The following is a 21,365-nucleotide window of genomic DNA, read 5'->3' on the forward strand; positions in this document are numbered from 1 at the left end:
TCTGATGGGCCATTAGTCTGCCGCAGCAAATTTTGAGAGAATCTCGGTCAAATCTCGAAATCCATTTAGAGAAAGGTTCGAAAAAACAGCGTCTGCATCTGTAAATGTAGTAGATAAGTAGAAGATCGATGCCACTACTGCATCTGTAAATGTAGCTATATTCCAAGTACATCCTACACGTGTAATTCAGAAGGTGTGTATTCCTATTACTTTGTTTTTATTCCAGCTAAGTGACAGGTTTAGGCTGTTAGATACAAGGATTGTAAATTTGCCAGATAAAAGATTGAAAGGGGAACCATAGAAAAGTAAGCGATCAGTTCGCGTCAGCACAAAGGAGTACTGCAATTACAGAGGAAATGCTGCATCTAAAACAGAAAATAATTGAAATATTGTCACTAGTTGTGGAACTTGGAGCAGCTAATGGTAAAAGATAACAGGTGCTACTAATAATCTGTATCACGTGAACAAATGTGGCTTTTTTTTTACCTTGACCATGTGTAGTTTTATCATCGGCCACTGCCTTGGTGCTATTGAAGCAGAACGCCTTTATGCAGCTAAGCTTTAGCACAGAAGCATTGCACTTAATTTTTTCCACTTTGTTGGCTATTTTATCCATGGCTATGACTTCTCCCTGGAAAATAAATATTGTTTGTTGGTCTTAAAATTAATTAAACATAAACTGGGTAAAAATGCACATTTGAAAATTTAGTTATGCGGGACATTTATCAAATAACTTGTGGTGTGAAGATTTAGCGCTGGTCATTGTGATTAGAATAAAACTATAACTATTTATTATATAATAGATCATGAAGCCAATAATCTATTACAAAAATACATTAGAACCTGAAAATATTGCAATAATTATAAACCAAGTAGTGTTGCCCACTGAGAAGTATCGCTATATATTGTTTTAAATTAATTTTTTTACCAATGTAAAAAAAAAAAGGGCATTCTTAAACCGCTTAAAAAGATCTGGACAGAAAAAAAAACAGGGAGATATCAGCTCGCATATCACACGCATTTGAACTGAGGGAATCTCTGGAGAAAGAATCTTAGTAGTATCTCTGGTTCAGCAGATATTTAACTACAGGCATACCCCGGTTTAAGGACACTCACTTTAAGTACACTCGCGAGTAAATACATATCGCCCAATAGGCAAACGGCAGCTCACGCATGCGCCTGTCAGCACGTCCTGAACAGCAATACCAGCTCCCTACCTGTACCGAAGCTGTGCGCAAGCGGGGAGATTATAGAGCCTGTTACACATGCGTTATTTACATCAGTTATGCATGTGTATGACGATTGAAGTACAGTACATGCATCGATAAGTGGAAAAAAGGTATTGCTTCACTTTAAGTACATATTCGCTTTATATACATGCTCCGGTCCCATTGCGTACGTTAATGCGGGGTATGCCTGTATTGTGTGCTGGAATGTGTGAGAAGTTTGGTTCATCTGCCTATGCCCAAGCGAAACTTGGCGTGTCATAATGACTTCTTCCTTATTCACTCTTATAAACTTATGGGGCATCATAGTTAAGTATTAAAAAATAATAATAATAATGTTTTAGGTCAGTAATAATAAGCAAGAGGTTATTCAGCCAAAAAAAGAATGCAGTTAGTTAAGGGTTCCTAGGAAATCGTGATATCCAGTTTTGTCTAACTGATATTTTCACATGCAAACTTACAGGACAGTTTCTACCACTTCTTTATGCAAAGAACTGTGCCTAAGGGGTATTTTGCCTTTGCTCCATTTTGTAACTCTGGTTCTCAGAGCTACAAGACGAAAGCAGAGTGAAGAAAGCCTATTGTTAGACATTGGAGTTTGCAAACAAAAATATACAATATATTAAATTTTAAACAAAATCATAAATTGCCAGCTCATTGTAGAGGTGGGGAAAAAAAATAATCGCACCCCCTTCAACACAGTGTGGTACATTCACAGAAATACTTGGGATCGCTATATGCATGCAAGTATTTATTCAATGTATAACATAATAAACATTTGAAAGCTTTTGTAAGGGTTCAAAACACAGACCCTCAACTATGGAGAAGTGACGCAATATGAAGGGCACTGCTTATGAAGAGGAGGGAGGAACACAGTTACCTATGGAGAAGCACTACAGTATGTCTCCCTGTACCTCAAAACACCAACATTGTAAGGACTTCAAGATCTACTGTAGTGGCTTCCAATGTTTTCTTGGATAAAGAACCCTTGTGATATTCTGCGGAACCCCGATCCTCACTAATAGCACATCTGAGATCAGACTCCTATGATGGTAGGGGTAGATTTGGCTGCTTTTAAATAAAGGTTAAGCCCGCCTTACCCCTACCTGTCAATGATATAATGTAGTTATTTATATATGTACAGTTTACTGTACCACTCCCATATATGTTCCATATATGTACAGTTTACTGTACACTCCCATATATGTTCCTCTTAAAGAATGTAAAACAGTGATGTACAACTCTGTTCAAGATTGGGGACCAGTATGGGGTTAACGCTCTCTTGCAAAAGGAGCTGTAATCACACCAGTTTGGAATTGTAGGCCTGGACACTGCGATGGGATTAGGCCCATTGTTGAGGAACCAGGGAGAGGTCGACCACCTGCTGAGTGGACTTGCCCTGCAAGAAAGCTGTAAACCCTGGGTCTGTATCTGTATTGTTTGTCTGTGAAAGGGGATTGTATGGGCATTGTCCTGTGCCTGCCTGTATCCTGTGAACTATGTTAAGGATAGGAATAAGCTAATTGGTGCATACCCTTTTGGGCTTCCTGGCCCACCTTCAACCCCAGTAATCTAATCAAACGGGTCTAGGGCCGTGTGCAGAGACCAGGAATATTTTCTTACTCAGACTAGCTGGCATCTCCATGACTGGGACAGGGGTATACATACTCTTTCTCGCCTAGCCTCAACAGAGTCATTCTGGACTTGATATTCTTTGTGAAGGCTGTGTGCTGACAGGGGACTGGCAGAGCCCCTTTAAAGGAAGAGCTGACAGGGAGTCAGCAGTGGGGAACTGAATAGACCCAGTGCAAGGGTCTGGAGCATCCAGTGGAGCTGCGGTCTGTGTGTGTAGTGTTGGCCGGAGCTGTTTGGAGTGAAGCAACGGCGGGGAATTTAAAACTGCTAGCTAGTGGATAGCAAGGCAATGCTGCCCATACTACCGTAGACAGCGGCGCAAGTTAGGAACGCGTATCGGGGTAAGCTTCCGGACGGAGATCCCCGCACCTAGAACTTCAGGATGTTCCCCCAGTTGGGTGCGTTTGTGTGTTTTATTTACTGCAAGTTTCTGGAAACTTTTTCAACTCTGCAGTTCTGTCTATTGTACTAATCCCTGGTGTATTTGTCCTGGTCTCTCGTGACAACTCCAACCATCTCTAATGGGGTGTGAAATCAGATGCATTGTAAATGCATCTTTATTATTAGGTACAATTTTCAAATGACCTGAAAATTACAGGGAACCCTTTAAGATTGTCCGGGGAACCCACCCCTGTTGAAAATCACTGCTCTGTGTTAGAAAAGTAGAGCATCATGTATAGTATTTAATCTTCACTATATAAAATATATATATATATATATTACTACAGTCAGGGATTACTTCAGGGCTAAGTGCAATTTCCACAGCATTACAACTACAGATAAGCACATTTCTCAAAGCTGAGGTCGTGTATTTCCCCCCCCCCCCCCAATGCCAACACTGCTGTCGAGTTTTCATATTTCATACTTTCTGCAATAAATAAAACTACCAGTAAGCTACATTTATTTTTTTTAATATCTTCTAGTCTCAACTGAAAAAAAAAAAAAGGAAAGTCAATGTATCAGGGCTTATGCTCCCAATTTTGTCTTCATGCGAGTCAGCTTGTGATTTGTCAATAGGATGGATGAGTGAGGAGTTACCAATGTAGCAGGCGTTTTTACTCCTGTTATGTGCAATATATATTTTTTTACGACAGTATTACACTACATCCTACGCCTTATTCTAGGAGATTCCGTTACCATCGACGGAGTCTTTTCATACTTTCTACACGCATATCCACTCCTACCCTGATTGTTGTCTACCACCTGATGACTCAAGTGGATGCTGTGTGAGTTCGGTTTGCAAAACCAGAATTTAATTGGCTTTCCTCAAACTATCTACGCTATTTTGTTTTTTCCTTTTAGTTTTGCCATCAGGTCCTACTATAATATTATCTATATCTCTCTCTAGCTATATCATACTGTATGTACTAAAGTCCAAGATGGCATTGGAACGGAGTTAACAGTATAAAGGGTTAAAGAATATTATTCTATTATATGTATGTATGTATGTATGTATGTCTTTATTTATCTAGTGCCAAAAGTGTACTCAGCGCTTCATAAAGAATACAGTAATGGGAATTATAATTATACAATAAGTGCAGCAAAATCAGACAATAGGATGGGAAATCCCTGCCCCGAAGAGCTTACAATCTAAGAGGTTTAATGGGAAACTTACAGAGACAGTAGGTGAGGGAGTAAGTGCTGTAACTTGGAGACTGCGACAATTATGTCTCAATATCTAAAGTGTTCCAAAAAGGTGACCCAATAAAACAATGATCAATATTTGTACGTTCTAATCATCGCCTTCTTACCTGGTCATTCATGAGTGTAGCAATGTGTGTCGTTTTCCCACCAGGAGCTGCACACATATCTAAAACCCGCTCCCCTGGCTGAGGATTCAAAACATGACTCGCAACAGCAGACGGCAAATTCTATAAAAGGTGCAGAGAGACAATGTATCAAAAAGAAGACTTTAATTTGAAGGTATTCAAGCAAACTAGTTTCAGAACATTGCATTCAGAACAAATAGGCAAGTCTTTGGGTTTGTAAGAGATGGACATGTGGGGAAGGTACTGTGGTTGCAATACACACACACACACACACACACACACACACACACACACACACACACACACACACACACACACACACACACACACACACACACACGTTTGCAGAAGTATTCACCCCCTACCAATAATGTCACATGTTGAATTACAAATAATATATCCACAGTTTTTCAAACAAACTGTTTTTTATATACAAAGCTGTAGTAGTTAAACTGAACACTTATATGAGGAGGTTAAATGTCAGAAAAGAAAAAGTAGAAAAGCGAAATGTACTTCTTGCATAAGTATTGAGCCCCTTAAGTCAGTACTTGGCAGAAGCACCGTTTGCACGAATTACTGCTATGAGTCTTTTTGGATCGGTCTCCAAGAGAATAAATGTCCTTGAGTAGCCAAGTCAAAGTCCTGACTTGAATCCAATCAAACCTTTATGGCAAGACTTGAAGATTTCAGTCCATCCACGATCCCCCAACATATTTATCAGAACTGGATCAATATTCGAGTGAAGAAAGTGCAAGAATGTTACCACCATACTGTGCAAATCTCGTTGGGACCTATCCAAAAACAATCATAGCAGTAATTGCTTCAAAAGGTGCTTCTACCCCCCTCCGTCAATTACCCTACTCACTCAATCCCCCTCCTCACTCATTCCCTCCCCCCCAAATTATATACCAAAAAAACCCACCCCCCAATGCAAAAGACTTCCCACCCCCAAATACATACAAAATATCCCCACCCCCCAAATATATACGACCCCCCTCACCTCCCCAAATATATACAACCCCCCCAAATACATACAAAAAAAACCCACCACCCAATACACATGAAAAAAGACACCAATGCATATAAAAAAAAAATATCTCAATGCATGTAAAAAAAGACCACAAAAAACCCCCAATAAATATGTAAAAAAAGCCCCAATGCATATAAAAAAAGATCTCAATGCATGTAAAAAAAGACCACAAAAACCCCCCAATAAATGTGTAAAAAAAAGCCCCAATGCATATAAAAAAAGATCTCAATGCATGTAAAAAAAGACCACAATGCATATATAAAAAAAAAACCCAATACATATAAAAAAAAAGCCCCAATGCATATAAAACCCACCCCCCCCCCCCCAATACTTAAAAAAAACAGACTTACCTTGTGGATGGTCAGGCCGGGCCCCGTGTCTGCGGGGGGCCCGGCCGGCGCTGCAAGTTGGGCCCGACCTGCGGCCGGGCCCTGGTTCTCCTTTAGCTGCAGGCCTCTTCCTTGCTCTGTCCCACGTGCTTCCAACGCTGGCGCATGCGCCAAGCCTCCCTCTGCTGATGTGCGCTGGAAGATGGGCCAAGCTTACTACCGGCGCACAGATGTCTGAGAGGCCCGTCGCGTGCAGGCGTTGGAAGCTCAGCGTGGCATAGAGAAGGAAGAGGCCTGCAGCTGAGGCCCGGCCATGAGAGAACCGGCAGCCAGGCCTGGCCAGAGGTTGGGCCCAACTTGCAGTGCCGGCCAGGCCCCCCCGCCGACACTGGGCCCGGGACACCAGTCCCCCCTGTCGGCGTCCCTGCTGACTGAAGGAGCTGAATACTTATGCAACCATTAAATGCCAGTTTCTACATTTCCTTTGCTGAGGTTTAACCTCCTCGTCATACCATAGTGTTCAGTTTAACCAATAAAGCTTTGTATAAAAAGTTTGTTTGAAAAACTATGCATACATTATTTGTAATACATGTGACATTATTGGTAGGGGGTGAATACTTCTGCAAATCACTGTATAATGTATGTATGTATACACACACGTTTTTCTTGTATAGCGCTGACGCACATACATACATATATATAACAAGAGATATTTACCTGCAAAAAGATATAACCGGAAAGCACATTGTCAAATGATGGGCTTAGGTATACAGGTTCTGTCATTCTGATCCCTTTTCCTCTACAAAACAGAACAAAAGGTTCATTCAAGAGGAAAGGTTTTTACCCAAGCATAAGCCTGGTTATTGTGTATTTTCCATGTTTAAGATGGTCAATAAACCTCATGGAAAAAAGGCAAATGCCCTACAGCAGAGTATCCACGTACTATAATAGATTAGACGCTATAGGGCAGAACACTCTTGCAGGGGCGGTGCTCAGAACTTGGTTCACGTCAGCTAAGTTCTGAGCAGTCGTACGAAAAGTTAATGCAAAGACCAGCGATGTTACAACTACATAGGAAAATATGCATCTGTGAGAGGAATGGAAAGGAAGAGCAGCCGTGTGAGAAGCTTGGCTTTCTCTGTCCCTGTCATTTCACATTTTATTTGAAACGCTGTTTTTGAAGCCTGAGTCAAGATTTACTAACTGGTGCCAAACTTTAGGAGATCTTCCTTCCCATTCCCAAGCAGGAATCTGCTGTTTTTATGGGCCCTCTCTACCAAGAATTCATCTAAATTACATCTAAAAAGGGTAACAATTTAAAAGAAAAAAACACATTTTATACAACAAAATATAGAGAAAACAAAAAACTCAGATGACCTGTTATTGTTGGGGTCATTTGTGATGCACATAAAGGCCCCCAAAATAGTTGAATAAAAATGCAATCGTAAGCTTGGCGAACTTTCCCAACACTCTTTTTTAAGGACATTTAGTCAATAGGAGTGCCTCCTATTTCTCAGTGACCTGATTTGTAACACAATATTGCAATTTCTGAAGCTTTTACTAAAACCTACTTCACTGGGTGGCTGGAACAGAAGATTTCACTCCGACTCAACTCGGAAATTCCATTCCCTAAAAAAACTTTTGTTTCAAGAAACTCTTTGGCTCCTCTTTTGCATTTCCCTTCAATGTCTGAGTACACCGATACTTCATCTCCAGCCTTCATCCCTAAAGAGAAAATACAACATTTGTTTAACATCAGTATTTAATGCAAGCGTCTCAAGTCTGTGTTGTAATAAATATGGTGAAGTTGTGTGAGGTGTTCTAGATGATCAAATATCATTAATATTGCCTTTTAAAGATGAAGTCCCTCTTAATATTAGAATGCATGTATGACTTTTAAAAAACTTAACAGTCTTATTGGCTTCCCTAAACAAATCTGACCATGCAAATAGCAGTCGTCTCCTTTTATTATTTGAAAATTAATTATAAATTACAATTTCTTAGGGCCCTCTAAATAGGGAAGTATTTGTCAATAAACGTGTTTGTGTATATATCCAACAGCAGGACTGCACTGTTAACATCTCAAACTACACACCACATCAAGCAGAGTCCTCGGTATTATCAAAGGGTCTCACATTCTTCCCTACCAAGCACATGGACAAAATTGAGCTGTGCAGTGACCTGGAAGAGTTCTTCAGAAGACTGCGTCTTAAGGAGTTCTTCCATGACAGACACGACCAAGATTTTGCCAACAATGCAGAAGGAGAACGTATAATCTGACACTGATCGATAGGAGAGCCATAGAATTGCTAAAGGTTAACCACAACATAACAATCAAACCTGCAGATAAGGGAGGAGCGGTGGTCATAATGAACACCACAGACAACTCTCTGATGCAAAGCATTACACCAAACTGCAGGAGGATCCAACAAAAAAAATGCATGAGAGAACTCAACAGGATCATTAAAACACTCCCGATCCACACAAGAGAACAAATTCTGGACCTTATACCAGCTAACCCAAAACCTTGCACATTCTACATGCTCCCTAAAATTTACAAAGAGGGTAACCCTGGGTGCCCTATTATCTCTGGATCTGGACACTGACTGAGAATATTTCTGGCTGGATGGAAGGCATTCTAAAACCACTTGTCAGGAACACACCCAGCTATATCCAGGACACCACAGACCTGCTAAACAAACTTAATGCCATGGGTCCCCTCCAAATAGGAACACTACTAGCAACCATGGATGTAGAATCACATTACACAAACATCCCCCACAAAGATGGGATTTCAAAATGCAGATACTTTCTGGGACCGCAGGAGCCACTCACAGAGACAGTAACTGAATGCATCGAATTTAGTCTGACCCATAACTACTTCTCCTTTGGAAATGACACATACCTCCAGACAACCGGGACTGCTATGTGCACTCGGATGGCGCCACAGTATGCCAATCTGTTCCGCACAAAACTGGAAAGTGAGTTTCTTTCCACCTGTCACTTGAAACCCCTTACACACCTTCGGTACATCGATGACATCCTCCTGATTTGGACCACTTGTGAATAGGACCTCATACAGTTCCATGAGAACTTCAATGCGTTCCACCTGACCATCAACCTCAAACTCACCAATTCTCCGGTCGAAATATATTTCCTAGACACCACCATTACTATAAAGAACAACCAACTACAAACTTCTGTATACCGCAAACCTACAGACAGAGCCAGCTATTTGAGGGATAACAGCTTCCACCCAACACCCACTAAGCATGCAACCATCTACAGTCAAGTCATACAGTATGATACAACCGGATATGCTCTGACACAGCAGACAGAGGCCAGCGGATTACAGCCTTGATATCGGATTTTATAAATCGTGGCTATAAACACAGAATTGTAGACCATCAAATCCACAAAGCCACCAGAATACCAAGAAGTGATCTCCTTGAATACAGAAAGAGATAAGCGACAGGGTACCCTTTGGTGGTCAGATATAACCCAAACCTAGAAGCCCTATGCAAGATCGCCAGGGAACTACAACAGGTCTTCCCTGAAACACCCTTATTATCATACAGACAACCTCATAATCACAAGAAAATTGTGGTGGGGAGTAAAGTATTCAACAGTACAACTGAATGTGGGACAAGACCATGCCAGGACGCAAGATGCAAAACCTGCTCAATGCTCCACACAGTGGGCACAATACAAATACCACACAGGAATATGAAGTACAAAATCAGAGGAAGGTTCAACTGTTCCTCCAGCAATGTCGTGCATCTCATCATGTGCATGAAATGCCCAGGGGGCAGCTACTACATAGGTGAGACGGGACAGGAGCTAAACAAGAGAATGAATATGCATCGCCACAGCATCACACACGGAACAAGAGACAGTCCTGCGGCGCACATTTCTCTGACTCTGGCCATAAGATGAACGATCTGAATGTGGCCATACTCAAAGGTAATCTTAGAACACTGACAGAGAGACGGTTGCATGAATACAAATTTATGCAACTGTTCGGGACACTTGGCGGTGGCCTAAACCGAGACCACAGTTTTATGAGTCACACCGACACAAGAGAACTCCCTTCCCATGAGTGCCAAAGGCTATGTCTATACATACTGCGCTATATGAATGCGCACACAGCTCTCTTACAAATACACAATGTAATTCCATCCCTACATACCAATAGGGACCACATATTATCTACACACACTAATAGTAATGCAACACCCTCTTACATTTCTACACCTACCCACACCATTGGTATACACTCCCACTCAACACACACCTTTTGTAAAGCGCTGTATACATTGTGGACGCTTTCTAAATGTATATTTAAATACACACACTCTTATATCACTAACATTCATGGACCATTTAAGACCTTAAGTCATAAATTGCATATTGCACAGGGGTGGAGGGATAGGCTCTAGTCACAGATACATTCCAAGATGCACTGTTTTTAAGTAAACCCTTCATTGTTTTATCCATTGTAATACCGCCAGAAGAAGATATCAGCGTATCTCGAAAGCTGGCACAAATAAAAGCATTTCGTTAGCCACAGAACGGTATCGTCTATTCGTTTTTGAAAAAAAAATATATATATATATATATATACGAGTAAAAAGAGAAAAAAGTAACCCGTATGGGAGCACTCAGGTATGCAGAATAACATATAGCATTTTATTAATTGACACAGTGCAAAAAAAGAGAGATAATAAACAGTACATGATTAAAAACACTTAATAAAGGCTAGGACCCCTGTCACGGGTACTACCCATAAAAACATGTGGGCAAAGCTAGGGAATGACTCAATAATGTCAACCCTCAACATGAAAATGGATAGTGACTCAAGAGACACATTGATTGACCAAATAAATCACAACAGGTTAATGGGTTCACAGGCACCTATACAATGCTAAAGATAATACGTACTAAGCACCAATAAAGTGACTAGTCAAAATATAGCTGACAATCTCAAACCATCATAAATCTGCTTGAGCATACAAATATGTAAACCAATACCAACAGCACAAATTAATCACTTGAAGGAAAAAGGTGACATGATGGGATGAAGTCACTGGATGTTTAGAACAATGTAGTGTGTAAATAGCATGTATGGAAAATACCCTTATAATGAACACCTAATAACCTTGTGTGTATTGTCAGTATCTATGATGTAAAAATAGAGTGTCACAGTCCAAAAATTGATTGCACCAATGCTGGGTAGCATAGTTACGTGAACATCTGTCAGGGGTCCTGCCTAGCACCCCCACTCCGACGCGTTTCGTCCAGAGACTTAGACTTGGAGTGGCCACTGGTTTGAGATGTTTTTATGGGTAGTACCCGTGACAGGGGTCCTAGCCTTTATTAAGTGTTTTTAATCATGTACTGTTTATTATCTCTCTTTTTTTGCACTGTGTCAATTAATAAAATGCTATATGTTATTCTGCATACCTGAGTGCTCCCATACGGGTTACTTTTTTCTCTTTTTACTCATACTATTTACAACCCGTGAGCACCGCCAATCCTTACTTTTGTAAAGTTATTTATTGGCTTATGGTGGCATTAATATTGTAAAAGTAGATGCGAGGTTTTTCCCTACCTTCCCCTTTTCCCCCCTTTATTTGAACATATACACACACACACACACACACACACACACACACACACACACACACACACACACACACACACACACACACACACACACACACACACACCACTCTTTCTTTATTGGAGCCAAAAATGGTAAGAGGAGGGGAGACTGGCTGTACAGCATGTGCAAAACACACAGTGTAACCAGACAAAAGTGAGATACCAAAGGAAATCAAACCCCTCCCACGTCTCAGCTCACTATGTTTATCTAAGAAAGGGTTTTCATAGTGCTAACAAAAAGAAAGGAAAATACGTGCGCCTATCAATTGGTCCGTGAAACACTCAACTAACTGAAAAATAAATTGAAAGTGCAATTGAAGGGGTATATAAATTAAACCTTACACATAAAAACACTTTAAAACAATAAATAGTAGTGTGACATGAACCATTCAGGAACCTACAGGGTCTGGCTCTAACTATGATGTAAATAATATATACAAAACGGCATGTGATGCCAAAGACCCAAATAAATGTGCAGCTTCCAATGCAAGGGACCAAAGTCCTTGCTGGGATATAGAGAAATAAAGCAGGAGGAGCATAAGGGGTCTGACGCTTCTATTTTCGTGCTGTCCTGCTGTCCGGTTGTCTGCTGCAGTGCTCCTGTTGTGTGTGGAGTACCCGAGGAATTGACGCTGTATCAGCCACGTGTGGGCCTGCTCGTTGCCTGGAGAACTACCGAGCGGTTCCTGCTGCAAGCCGGGAAGGGTTGGTGCGTCACGTCCGGCCGTGACGTCATACCCGGAAACCCGGCAGGCTGGGAGTTGTTCCGCTCCGTGTCCGAGCCTTGAAGAAGCGTGGAGCTTGTGAGATTTTGGAAGAAGAGGATCAAGAGCCATCCCTACTAAACGGCCTGAAGCTTGGGTGAGCAGAGTATACAGGGGCTCGCTGACGGCCCTTCACCACTCTTGTCCCATTAATTGTCTGCATAACTTGTGGACGTTACACCCTCTGAGGCTCCCACTTTTCATTTGGAACCATACTTCTGCATTATAACTTTGGCCCGAGTCTGTTTTGACACACAGGGGCCCTGATTGTTCTACACATATGCATTGCATACAACCTGGACATTAATCTGCAGGGACTTTTAACATTATTATTGGTGTAACAATATTTATTGTGTGTTTTTTACAATTATAAAGTGGCTTGTTTGCCTTTTTCCCATTTATTTGCGCTTCCCATTTCTTTGTTCTTTTCATAGTTCTACTCTAAAGGAATCTAAATCTACTCTAGGGATTTTAAACAAAATAATATAGTTGTAGAGTATGAACTCTAAAATGAATAAAGTGTGTGAATCTCAAAGATAAGAATTATATGCCAATAGTGGTCCAAAAATGCTATCCAAAGGGGTGGAGTGAGATGGAACGCGAATAGCCGAGTACAGCTCACATACTGTACACTATAGAACACAAGAAATTCTCTCAGGACAGGCTCAGTACTAAAATGTAATTTCCAATTACGCTAGTGTTAGTGAAGAAATATTTGCTTTAAAAAGTATCATGTTTGTCCAAGGAAGATAATTACATTGTTTAGATGTTTACATACTGGCACCAGCCTTTTAAGCATCGGCTCTGCAAGGCGTTCACCACTTACATTTTGAGGCAGATACAATTCCAGCAGAATAGACATGAGCTCCCCTCAGAACAGCATTTCCACACTGGGCTCCAACGATGACTTGTGAGGAATGTTGCTCTAGTGTCCTCCTAGCCACCCAAGGAACAGAAGCACACATTTGTCAAACAACAAAAAGTCCTTAAGTGTTGCAATGGACAGCAGACTGAAGGGAAGTCAAGCACAGTAGGAGTTAAAGAAAAATTACATCATTTTTAAAATCCACTTCAAAATGCTAGGCAGTTTTTAAGTATACTTCACGACTTACACAATATTAAACAATTACATTAAAAATGAATAAGTTTGTCCCAAGTGACAGAAAGATGCCATATTCATTTTGACATGAAAGTTAATTGAGGCTGCACCAGACAATGATGTACTGAAATGTCTCACTAATCCCACGGGTTCTACTATTTTATATTGGTACAGATCTCAGCCGCCTCACTTCCGTTTCCATGTGTTTCATTCTCCTACAACAATAGAACAATAGGTTTCAGCTATTTCCAAACAACATGCTGCAGTCCCTTTTCCTTCCTCTGTAAGTAATGACATCACTAATCCACAATGACCCAATAAAAAGTTAACAGCAACTCACTGATGTATATTTCATATATATGTTTTTTCAATATGCCCCAGAATTCACATCATATTTTCTAGCTCGTCCAAGTGTCAGGTTAGATATTGAAAACACGTGTTCTAATATTGTGTTATAGATTTGTTTCCATTAGACAATCATGCTCCAGATCCTTCAGAACGTATAAAGTACATGTAGATAAATTAAACCAACCAGGGAGGTTAGCCATGTCATTTACCAATTATTTTCAGAGTAAACAGTGCATTACACTTTAAGAAAGCCCCACACTTTGCTATGAAACTTCTTAGTGCCCAAAAACAAAACTGCATACCTAGCTTTAAATGTATTAACGTAATAAGACACTCAGGAGCAACTTTAATTGATGAAATAACTGTAATGCATAAAATAGCAGATGACTGTGTATAACAAAGCATCTAGGGACATAGGGAGTTATTCATTAAACTGTGATAGTGTCAATCAAGGCACTATTATTGCACAGCAACTGACATCAATGGGAGTTGCCATGTAAAAGTGCCCCGGTTGGCACTATCGTAGTGTAATGCTCAGCAGACTACGAATTGTGGTAAGAGAAGATCACAGAAACATTTTTGTGGCTGCACACACACACACACACACACACACCACCAGATAAAATGTTACAAACCTCGGCCCAATAACTGGAATCAATAAAAGGTCGTGAAGTTTAGGATGCTGCAAAATTGGGACTCGGACACCATTGAATTGCTGTTAAAATAGAAAAAGACACGAATTTCAATACTTACTACACATCCTTATTTTTAGAAAGCAATAAAAGAGAGAACAAAAAAAATGAACGGAAATGTATGTAAAAGCACACTGGCTAATTGCATTAAAGCCTGTGCACAGACCATATAAAATCACAGTTGTATTGCAAAACAGCTTTTACCTGTTAAATGTAGGCAGAAAACAAAATACTCAAAAACTGTTTTAACCCTTACAATACTTTAAGGAGCTTTTCAATAAATCTCTACCATAAATCTTCAATTGCTAATATCATGAAAATGAAACATGGGTGTCATGTGAGAAATATTTATTAAAATAATATGAATTACGTGTTACAGAACATATTCAAATCCAGAAATGATAGTGAGATTAAAAGTAAGCTCATTTAATAAAGAAAATACGTACCATGCATTCTCCCGAGAATGGTCCTGCTGGGGTCTAAGACGTCGCCGACTGTATACATTTTCATTAGTACATTTTTTTTTAAAGTTCAAGTGCTGAAGCTTATACTGTATAATTTGCGGCTATGACTACATATTAGTGATTAAACAAGGGATGGGCAAAATATAGTCCCCCTCTCTCCACACCAGCTACCTGGGTCCTACCTATGGTGCTGGCTTTACCAGCTAACGAGAGCCCTCCCAGGTGGTCCTAACACAGAAGTTAGACCCCACCTGAGTCGGGCCCAACTTCCGCAATCACCACATGGATGGGCTCCCTCCGTAGCTGCGCAAGGACCTGCACCACGGGTGTGCTCAATCATATAATGTGAGGTTGCAAGTAATATGCAACTCTTAAATGAAGAATAAAGGCAAAAATAAACTACGCCAGAGAAAAAATTAAGAACAGCAAGTAGAATGTGAATGAAGCAGAGCAAACCTGCTATATTACACTTTTTGTTAGGATATAAAATAAGAGTAGCATAAAATGTATAAAGTTGCAAACCTTGAGTATTTCTTCATTCAGAAGCTGTTTCACGGTTTCTACCGAGGTGAAAAGCGTGTTAACTCGAACAGTTGTGAAAGAAGGCGGATGGGCCAGATGACACCGCAAACTCTCAAACCTTCTTTCAGCTTCAACGTCACCTAATATTGTCACTAGCTGAAAAATAACAAGATTGCACAATGTACACAATTCAGTATTTTAATTGGGGAAATGCTACATGCAAAATGTTGACAAATACAATGTATCACAGGCTGTTTACAACATGACTACATACGTTATTTATAAAAATGTTTTACCAGGAAGTAATACATTGAGAGTTACCTCTTGTTTTGAAGTATGTCCTGGGCATAGAGTTATAACAATAAATGGTTACATTAAAAGAACAGAGGTTACACAGTCAACTCACAGACATTTCATGGACAGTTAGATTTGGAAAATTGGGTGCAGGGGATAAAAGGGTTGGATTCAGATTGAAATACAGCAATTTTAACACCAACAAACATCAGCAAGCTGTGCGCCTTTGGGGCGACGCAGATGTAGACTGAAGGGGTTCTGAATGAATGCAGCTGTGATTTCATATTATTTTATGTGGTATACTAAACTTTGGAGGAAGGGGGGGTGTGGGAGGTATGTAATATTCTCACAGGCTACAAACCTAGGGCAGAACTGATAGAAAAAAATAGCCCCTTATATGTCAAACAAAAGGATTCCCACTGAAAACAATGATAAATCTGGTGCAGTTTTATGTGTGCATATATTCTACCTACATTATCTATTATCAGTTTTATAAATGTTGGTTGAAATGAGAAGAACTTTATCAGCATCATGGATAACATTAACAAAAAGTATACAAAGTCTCCCTGGAAAAGGATTATGCACATTTATACAAAACTGTGCTTCCACTCATAATACTAAAAAACAAAACAAAACGCTGATGTTGACCCTCTAGAGCAGGGGTGGCCAACTTTAGTCCTCAAAGGTCACCAAACAGGTCAGGGTTTCAGGAAATCCCTGCTTCCGTAGCGGGGGCTCAATCAGTGGCTCAGTCTTCGACTGACTCACCTGTGCTGAAGCAAGGCTGTCCTGAAAACCTGACCTGTTAGTAACTGTTGAGGACTGGAGTTGGCCACCGCTGCTCTAGATCCCCGTCAACTTCTCCTCTTTGCTCCTAGTAAGTAACATTTACACTAGGAAAATGCAATAGTAAGGAGAGAATCAAGAGCATGTTCAGAAGATGGCAAACGAGACGGCTTTACATTTTCAGAGATATAGAGGATATGAGATAGTACATATTAAGCAGCTTGGGCCCACATTCACTAAAAGGTGCTATGATTGGGAGTTAAATGGGCTAAAGCTTAACATCCTTTAGTGAATATGTCTGCATATGCCGGATCTTTGCCTTTACTGAACAACAATAGTGCAAGTAACACAGCTTTAACATTTTAGTAAACAAAGCTGATTGTGAGAAAAATGTACAGATGGGGTTGGAGGGCCAAAAACAGCGGGGAAGTAGTGGAGAGAAAGGAGAAAAGAATGTTAATTAAAGCTTGGAGAGAAAGAGAGCTGGATGAAAGAGCTGAGAAAAATATTAAGATACAAACAATAAAATGTTATGGCCGACTGTGAATGTTCAGATAGAGTGAAGGAACAGAAAATAAATAATAAGTATATACAAAAATAATGACAATAACAGGATCATAAAGTGTTTGGTCCACAAAGTGGTGTAGACAACCCCAAAACAATCAACTTATTTACCTGGACGATGTACTGTAGGACAATGCCTTGAATGCATATTTTAGCAAATCCAACAAGTTTATTTTTTTCTTTAAACTTTATTTTACATACACACCAAAAATATAAAGAATGGTTAAAAGAGGTTTATATATTCTGGCATCAAACATGTGAGCCATCGTTGATACAGAAAAAAGGCGGAGCTGAGTAAAACAAAAATACTTCAAAACCTTCCATTTTACATTTACTGCATTTTTTAAAATGGGGTCTGTATGTATGTACATGTTCTATAATAGAAGAAGTGGCTCGTTTCAAAACAAAGTAGTGGATAGAACGTCAATAAGTTACCACTGTGGAATCTAGTTTTTATTTATTTTTAATAACTTTTTTTGCTGAATCCTCATGAACGTATCTTACATAATTATGGAGAGGTGGCTAGGAGACAGCAATGCAAGAGTGAATAAGTTTTGGGATTACAGGACCTTTGAATTGGAGTACACTTGGAATTCGTGTACACAAAAATATTGTGCAGGTTTTGCACAAAAGACTGTATGTATGTATAGCGTTATTTTTATGTAACGCCATTAATGTACATAGCGCTTCAAAAGCAGTAATAGATGTGACAAGCATATAAATAACAAATAACACATGTAGCCCCCTTTTCCTATGACTAAGGGAACTACGCCTGCCGGTATGCCTGTTGGCGTACAGAAGGCCTAAAAATCCGCTTCTGGGAGCCTGGGGTAATCTCTCTCTCTCTCTGTTCGGTGCAGCACCTCCACCTAGGGGGATCCCAGCAGTGCAGGATTATTCCACATAGGACTCAATAAACACTATACACTGGTGTCACTGGAGACCAGGTTCTACAACACCTTTTTATAACCGGGATCATCTGATTGAGCAAAACAAGACGGTAAAATAAATGGTAATATATTTCTCGTATAAGACAGACACACAAAGTTACACAATTCAAGAGTAACACACTTACTGGGAATGGGGCTAACGAATAAATCTGTTTCCGGAACCAAATGCCTTAAGATCACCTTTTTAGAGCACTTTCCAATGACTGGTAGTTACTCCCAAAAGTCCTGGAACTGTTTCTGGCATGCAATGCCTGCTGCGACCGCTACGTTCTAAAAAGCTGGACTTAGAAACTTTTCTGCCTTGAAAATCTTTGAAGCCGGCTCGCGTCTATTCAGTTCTGAGCATCTTTGAATTTGCCGCTGTTCCTTTTGCGCTTGGAATCTGTGCACACCATTGGCTGCAGGCTCTCTAAAGCTTTCAGGCTTTCATTCACTAACCCGAACAGCCTATCAGAGCGTGGGAATTCTCCTGCCAGCCAATCACCGATTTGCCGGTATTGTAAAGCAGGGCGGGCACCATTTCTCAAGTATCAAGGGGGCATGGGCTAACCTGGCCCCTCTGCCTCTTTGCATACTGAGCCCACCCTCTGCTCAGGCTCCACAGAGTCTGGATTTTGGCAAATGGTCATCGGATAGCCTTGTGTTAGGCCAGGACATGGGTACTCAAGTATAACTGCAGTGCCCCTCCTGTTCTAACACCTTGGCATCCCTGAGCCTTTCAAGTAAGGACTCCGGACAGACACAGAGGCACCAAGCTTGGTCTCCAGCTGGATTTTCCGGAATCCATGACTTAGAAAGCCCTCAGTTCATATACAGGTTATCAATCAATGTATATACACATTAAACTATACCCATTTAATAAAATATATTGTGTCCTGTTTTCTGTGTGCTAAAAATTATGAGTCCCTATCCTGGTGTCAGGGATGGAGTGAGTGTATATTCCCTACATTCACTAGCCTCATTCCTGGCACACATAAGAAAAATACTTAAAAAACTTTTAGACACTTTAAAACCTGCTCAACTTTATAACCTAGCAGGAGCAGCCCCATAACCCCTAAACTAGGTTCAGGATACCTGGTCATGTATGTGGGTACCTCTGCTATACTGGGGAGCCCCTGCTAACCTAAGAACTCCATGTATACCTGCAGACAATTTTTAACCTTTTCATACCCATTTACTATGTCTGTAAGATGCTGCAACAGGGATCCTGGCGGTGAGTCGTAAGAACGTTTTCAGAGTCCGAGTTTGGCGGAGTAAGGTGCTTAACTGAATCCGAAGATATCACTCAAGCTCCGGATATAACTTTTAGGGTATCCCATAACTCCGGAACCCCGCTACATAGACACGTTCTGTAAAGACTTTCTCCGACAAACCCACCCTGAAACTTACAGCCTAGAAATCTCCCGATCCCAGCATCCCAGTAAAGGAAAAAAATCACATCATTCTTTATTGTCGCAAAATTAGTATACAGTTGCAGTAAGACACATTCTTGACATCTGGGTCCCAGAGCTGACACTCTAAGACCCTAACACATGGGCCAGGGTTAACCAAGTGGGCTTGACCTTTATTATAAAGCCTGGTTAACCCCTTCACCGTCACAACTGGGTATAATATAACTTCTTTACTAACACTATTATAATAAGCACACCCACAAAACAATATCCCCACACACAATGCCCAACACCCGGCGTGGTTCCCCCCCAAAAGTACTGAGTGTGCTCTAGGCACCTAAACACTCGGAGTCCGCAGAAAAATCCCACCCAAAGTGTGAGGTAGCGCAACCCTCAAGTGTTATGAGCCTTTGGTGCACTTAGGATACCTGCCTGGGCACTTCTGTACCCAGGTGTTGCCGTCGGCTCAAAAGGGTCAGTGAGGTCCCACGACGTGGGGCCTCCAAGAATCCCCTCACTGCTTTCGTGTCCGATCCGCCTTGTGAAGTGAGAGCTCCAGCTGGAGGGTCTTCCACAATATCTCTAGGGGCCTGGTCCCAGGCCGCAAGGCACACGTGGCTGCCTGGTCACCAGTGCAGGAACACACTAAGTAATAATAGGGAAGCGTGCCTATCTTGGGTCTTCCCTACAACACTGAGCTGGGGTGATTCAGGGCCTAGCTGGGGCCTATGGGGCAAGTCTAGGCCTAGTCCAGGGAAGCACTGCTCCCTGGAGACTACCTTCTCTGTTGCCCTCCTCCTTCCGACTGGCGCACGGTCACCATTCGCGCTAAACCTCTCTCTGCCTTCCTCCTCCAGCTCGAGCCCTATTGGCTGACTAATCCCATGTGGTGCCTACCTCCCTAAGCACTATGGGACATGTAGTCCCTTGCTCTGCCTAAGATGGCCACCGCACTCACTAGCTTCTGCGCATGTGCGACACGTATTGCGCATGCGCAAGAAATAAGATGGCCATCGCACTGCACTCCGACAGTGCGGAGCTCCGATCCAGCCTACAGCCGCCTCCCCCCCACCCAAGAGGTAATAGGGGGCACGGCTACACACATAATGGGAAAAGCGCTTCAGACATAAAAGTAACATTAGGAAAAGGAGTCACTACCCCGAAGAGCTTACAATCTAATTGGTAAGTAGGAAGAACAGAGACAGTTGGAAGGTGTCCTGGTAAGTGAGTCTGCAAGGTCGATTTATGAAGTGTATAGTATCAGCCACAGAGCTGCCCATATGCTTCGTTAAGGAGGTGTATTTTAAAAATCGGTCTTAAAAGTGGATAGAGAGGGTGCTGGATGGATATTTGGGGGGGAGGGAATTCCAGAGGTGTGGGGCAGAGTGAGAAAGGGTTAAGGTGGGAAAGGGCTTTAGATATACTGTATAATTCATGAAACAAATAAATGACATCTTTATTAGGCTATTGTATGTCTTTATTTATATAGCGTCATTAATGTACATAGCGCTTCACAGTAGTAATACACGTGGTAATCAAATAAATAACAGATAATATAAATAACAGATCATGGGAATAAGTGCTTCAGACATAAAAGTAACATTAAGGAAGAGGAGTCCCTGTTCCGAGGAGCTTACAGTCTAATTTGTAGGTAGGGAGAACGTACAGACACAGTAGGAGGGAGTTCTGGTAAGTGCGTCTGCAGGGGGCTAAGCTTTATATCATGTGTCCAGTATTATCCACAGTGCTATTCATATGCTTGTTTAATCAAGTGTGTCTTAAAGGTGGATAGAGTGGGTGCTAGTCAGGTATTGAGGGGAAGGGCATTCCAGAGTTGC

The 21,365-nt window shown here is 41.2% G+C and overlaps 1 protein-coding gene across 2 annotated transcripts in view; it reads right to left on the bottom strand.

Moving 5' to 3' along the window:
* The window catches only part of NSUN6 (NOP2/Sun RNA methyltransferase 6), a 44,716-nt gene that overhangs the window by 10,652 nt on the left and 12,699 nt on the right, over positions 1-21,365 (bottom strand). For both annotated transcript variants that reach the window (XM_075587525.1, XM_075587526.1), the window contains exons 3-9: positions 15,543-15,698; positions 14,500-14,579; positions 13,244-13,353; positions 7,561-7,714; positions 6,707-6,788; positions 4,613-4,732; positions 487-631 (exon numbers count right to left, since the gene is read on the bottom strand). In XM_075587525.1, the coding sequence (XP_075443640.1) occupies positions 487-631; positions 4,613-4,732; positions 6,707-6,788; positions 7,561-7,714; positions 13,244-13,353; positions 14,500-14,579; positions 15,543-15,698 (847 nt within the window). The remainder of the gene's footprint in view (positions 1-486; positions 632-4,612; positions 4,733-6,706; positions 6,789-7,560; positions 7,715-13,243; positions 13,354-14,499; positions 14,580-15,542; positions 15,699-21,365) is intronic.

Source organism: Ascaphus truei, chromosome 2, assembly GCF_040206685.1.
Source record: "Ascaphus truei isolate aAscTru1 chromosome 2, aAscTru1.hap1, whole genome shotgun sequence".
NCBI classification, from domain to species: domain Eukaryota; kingdom Metazoa; phylum Chordata; class Amphibia; order Anura; family Ascaphidae; genus Ascaphus; species Ascaphus truei.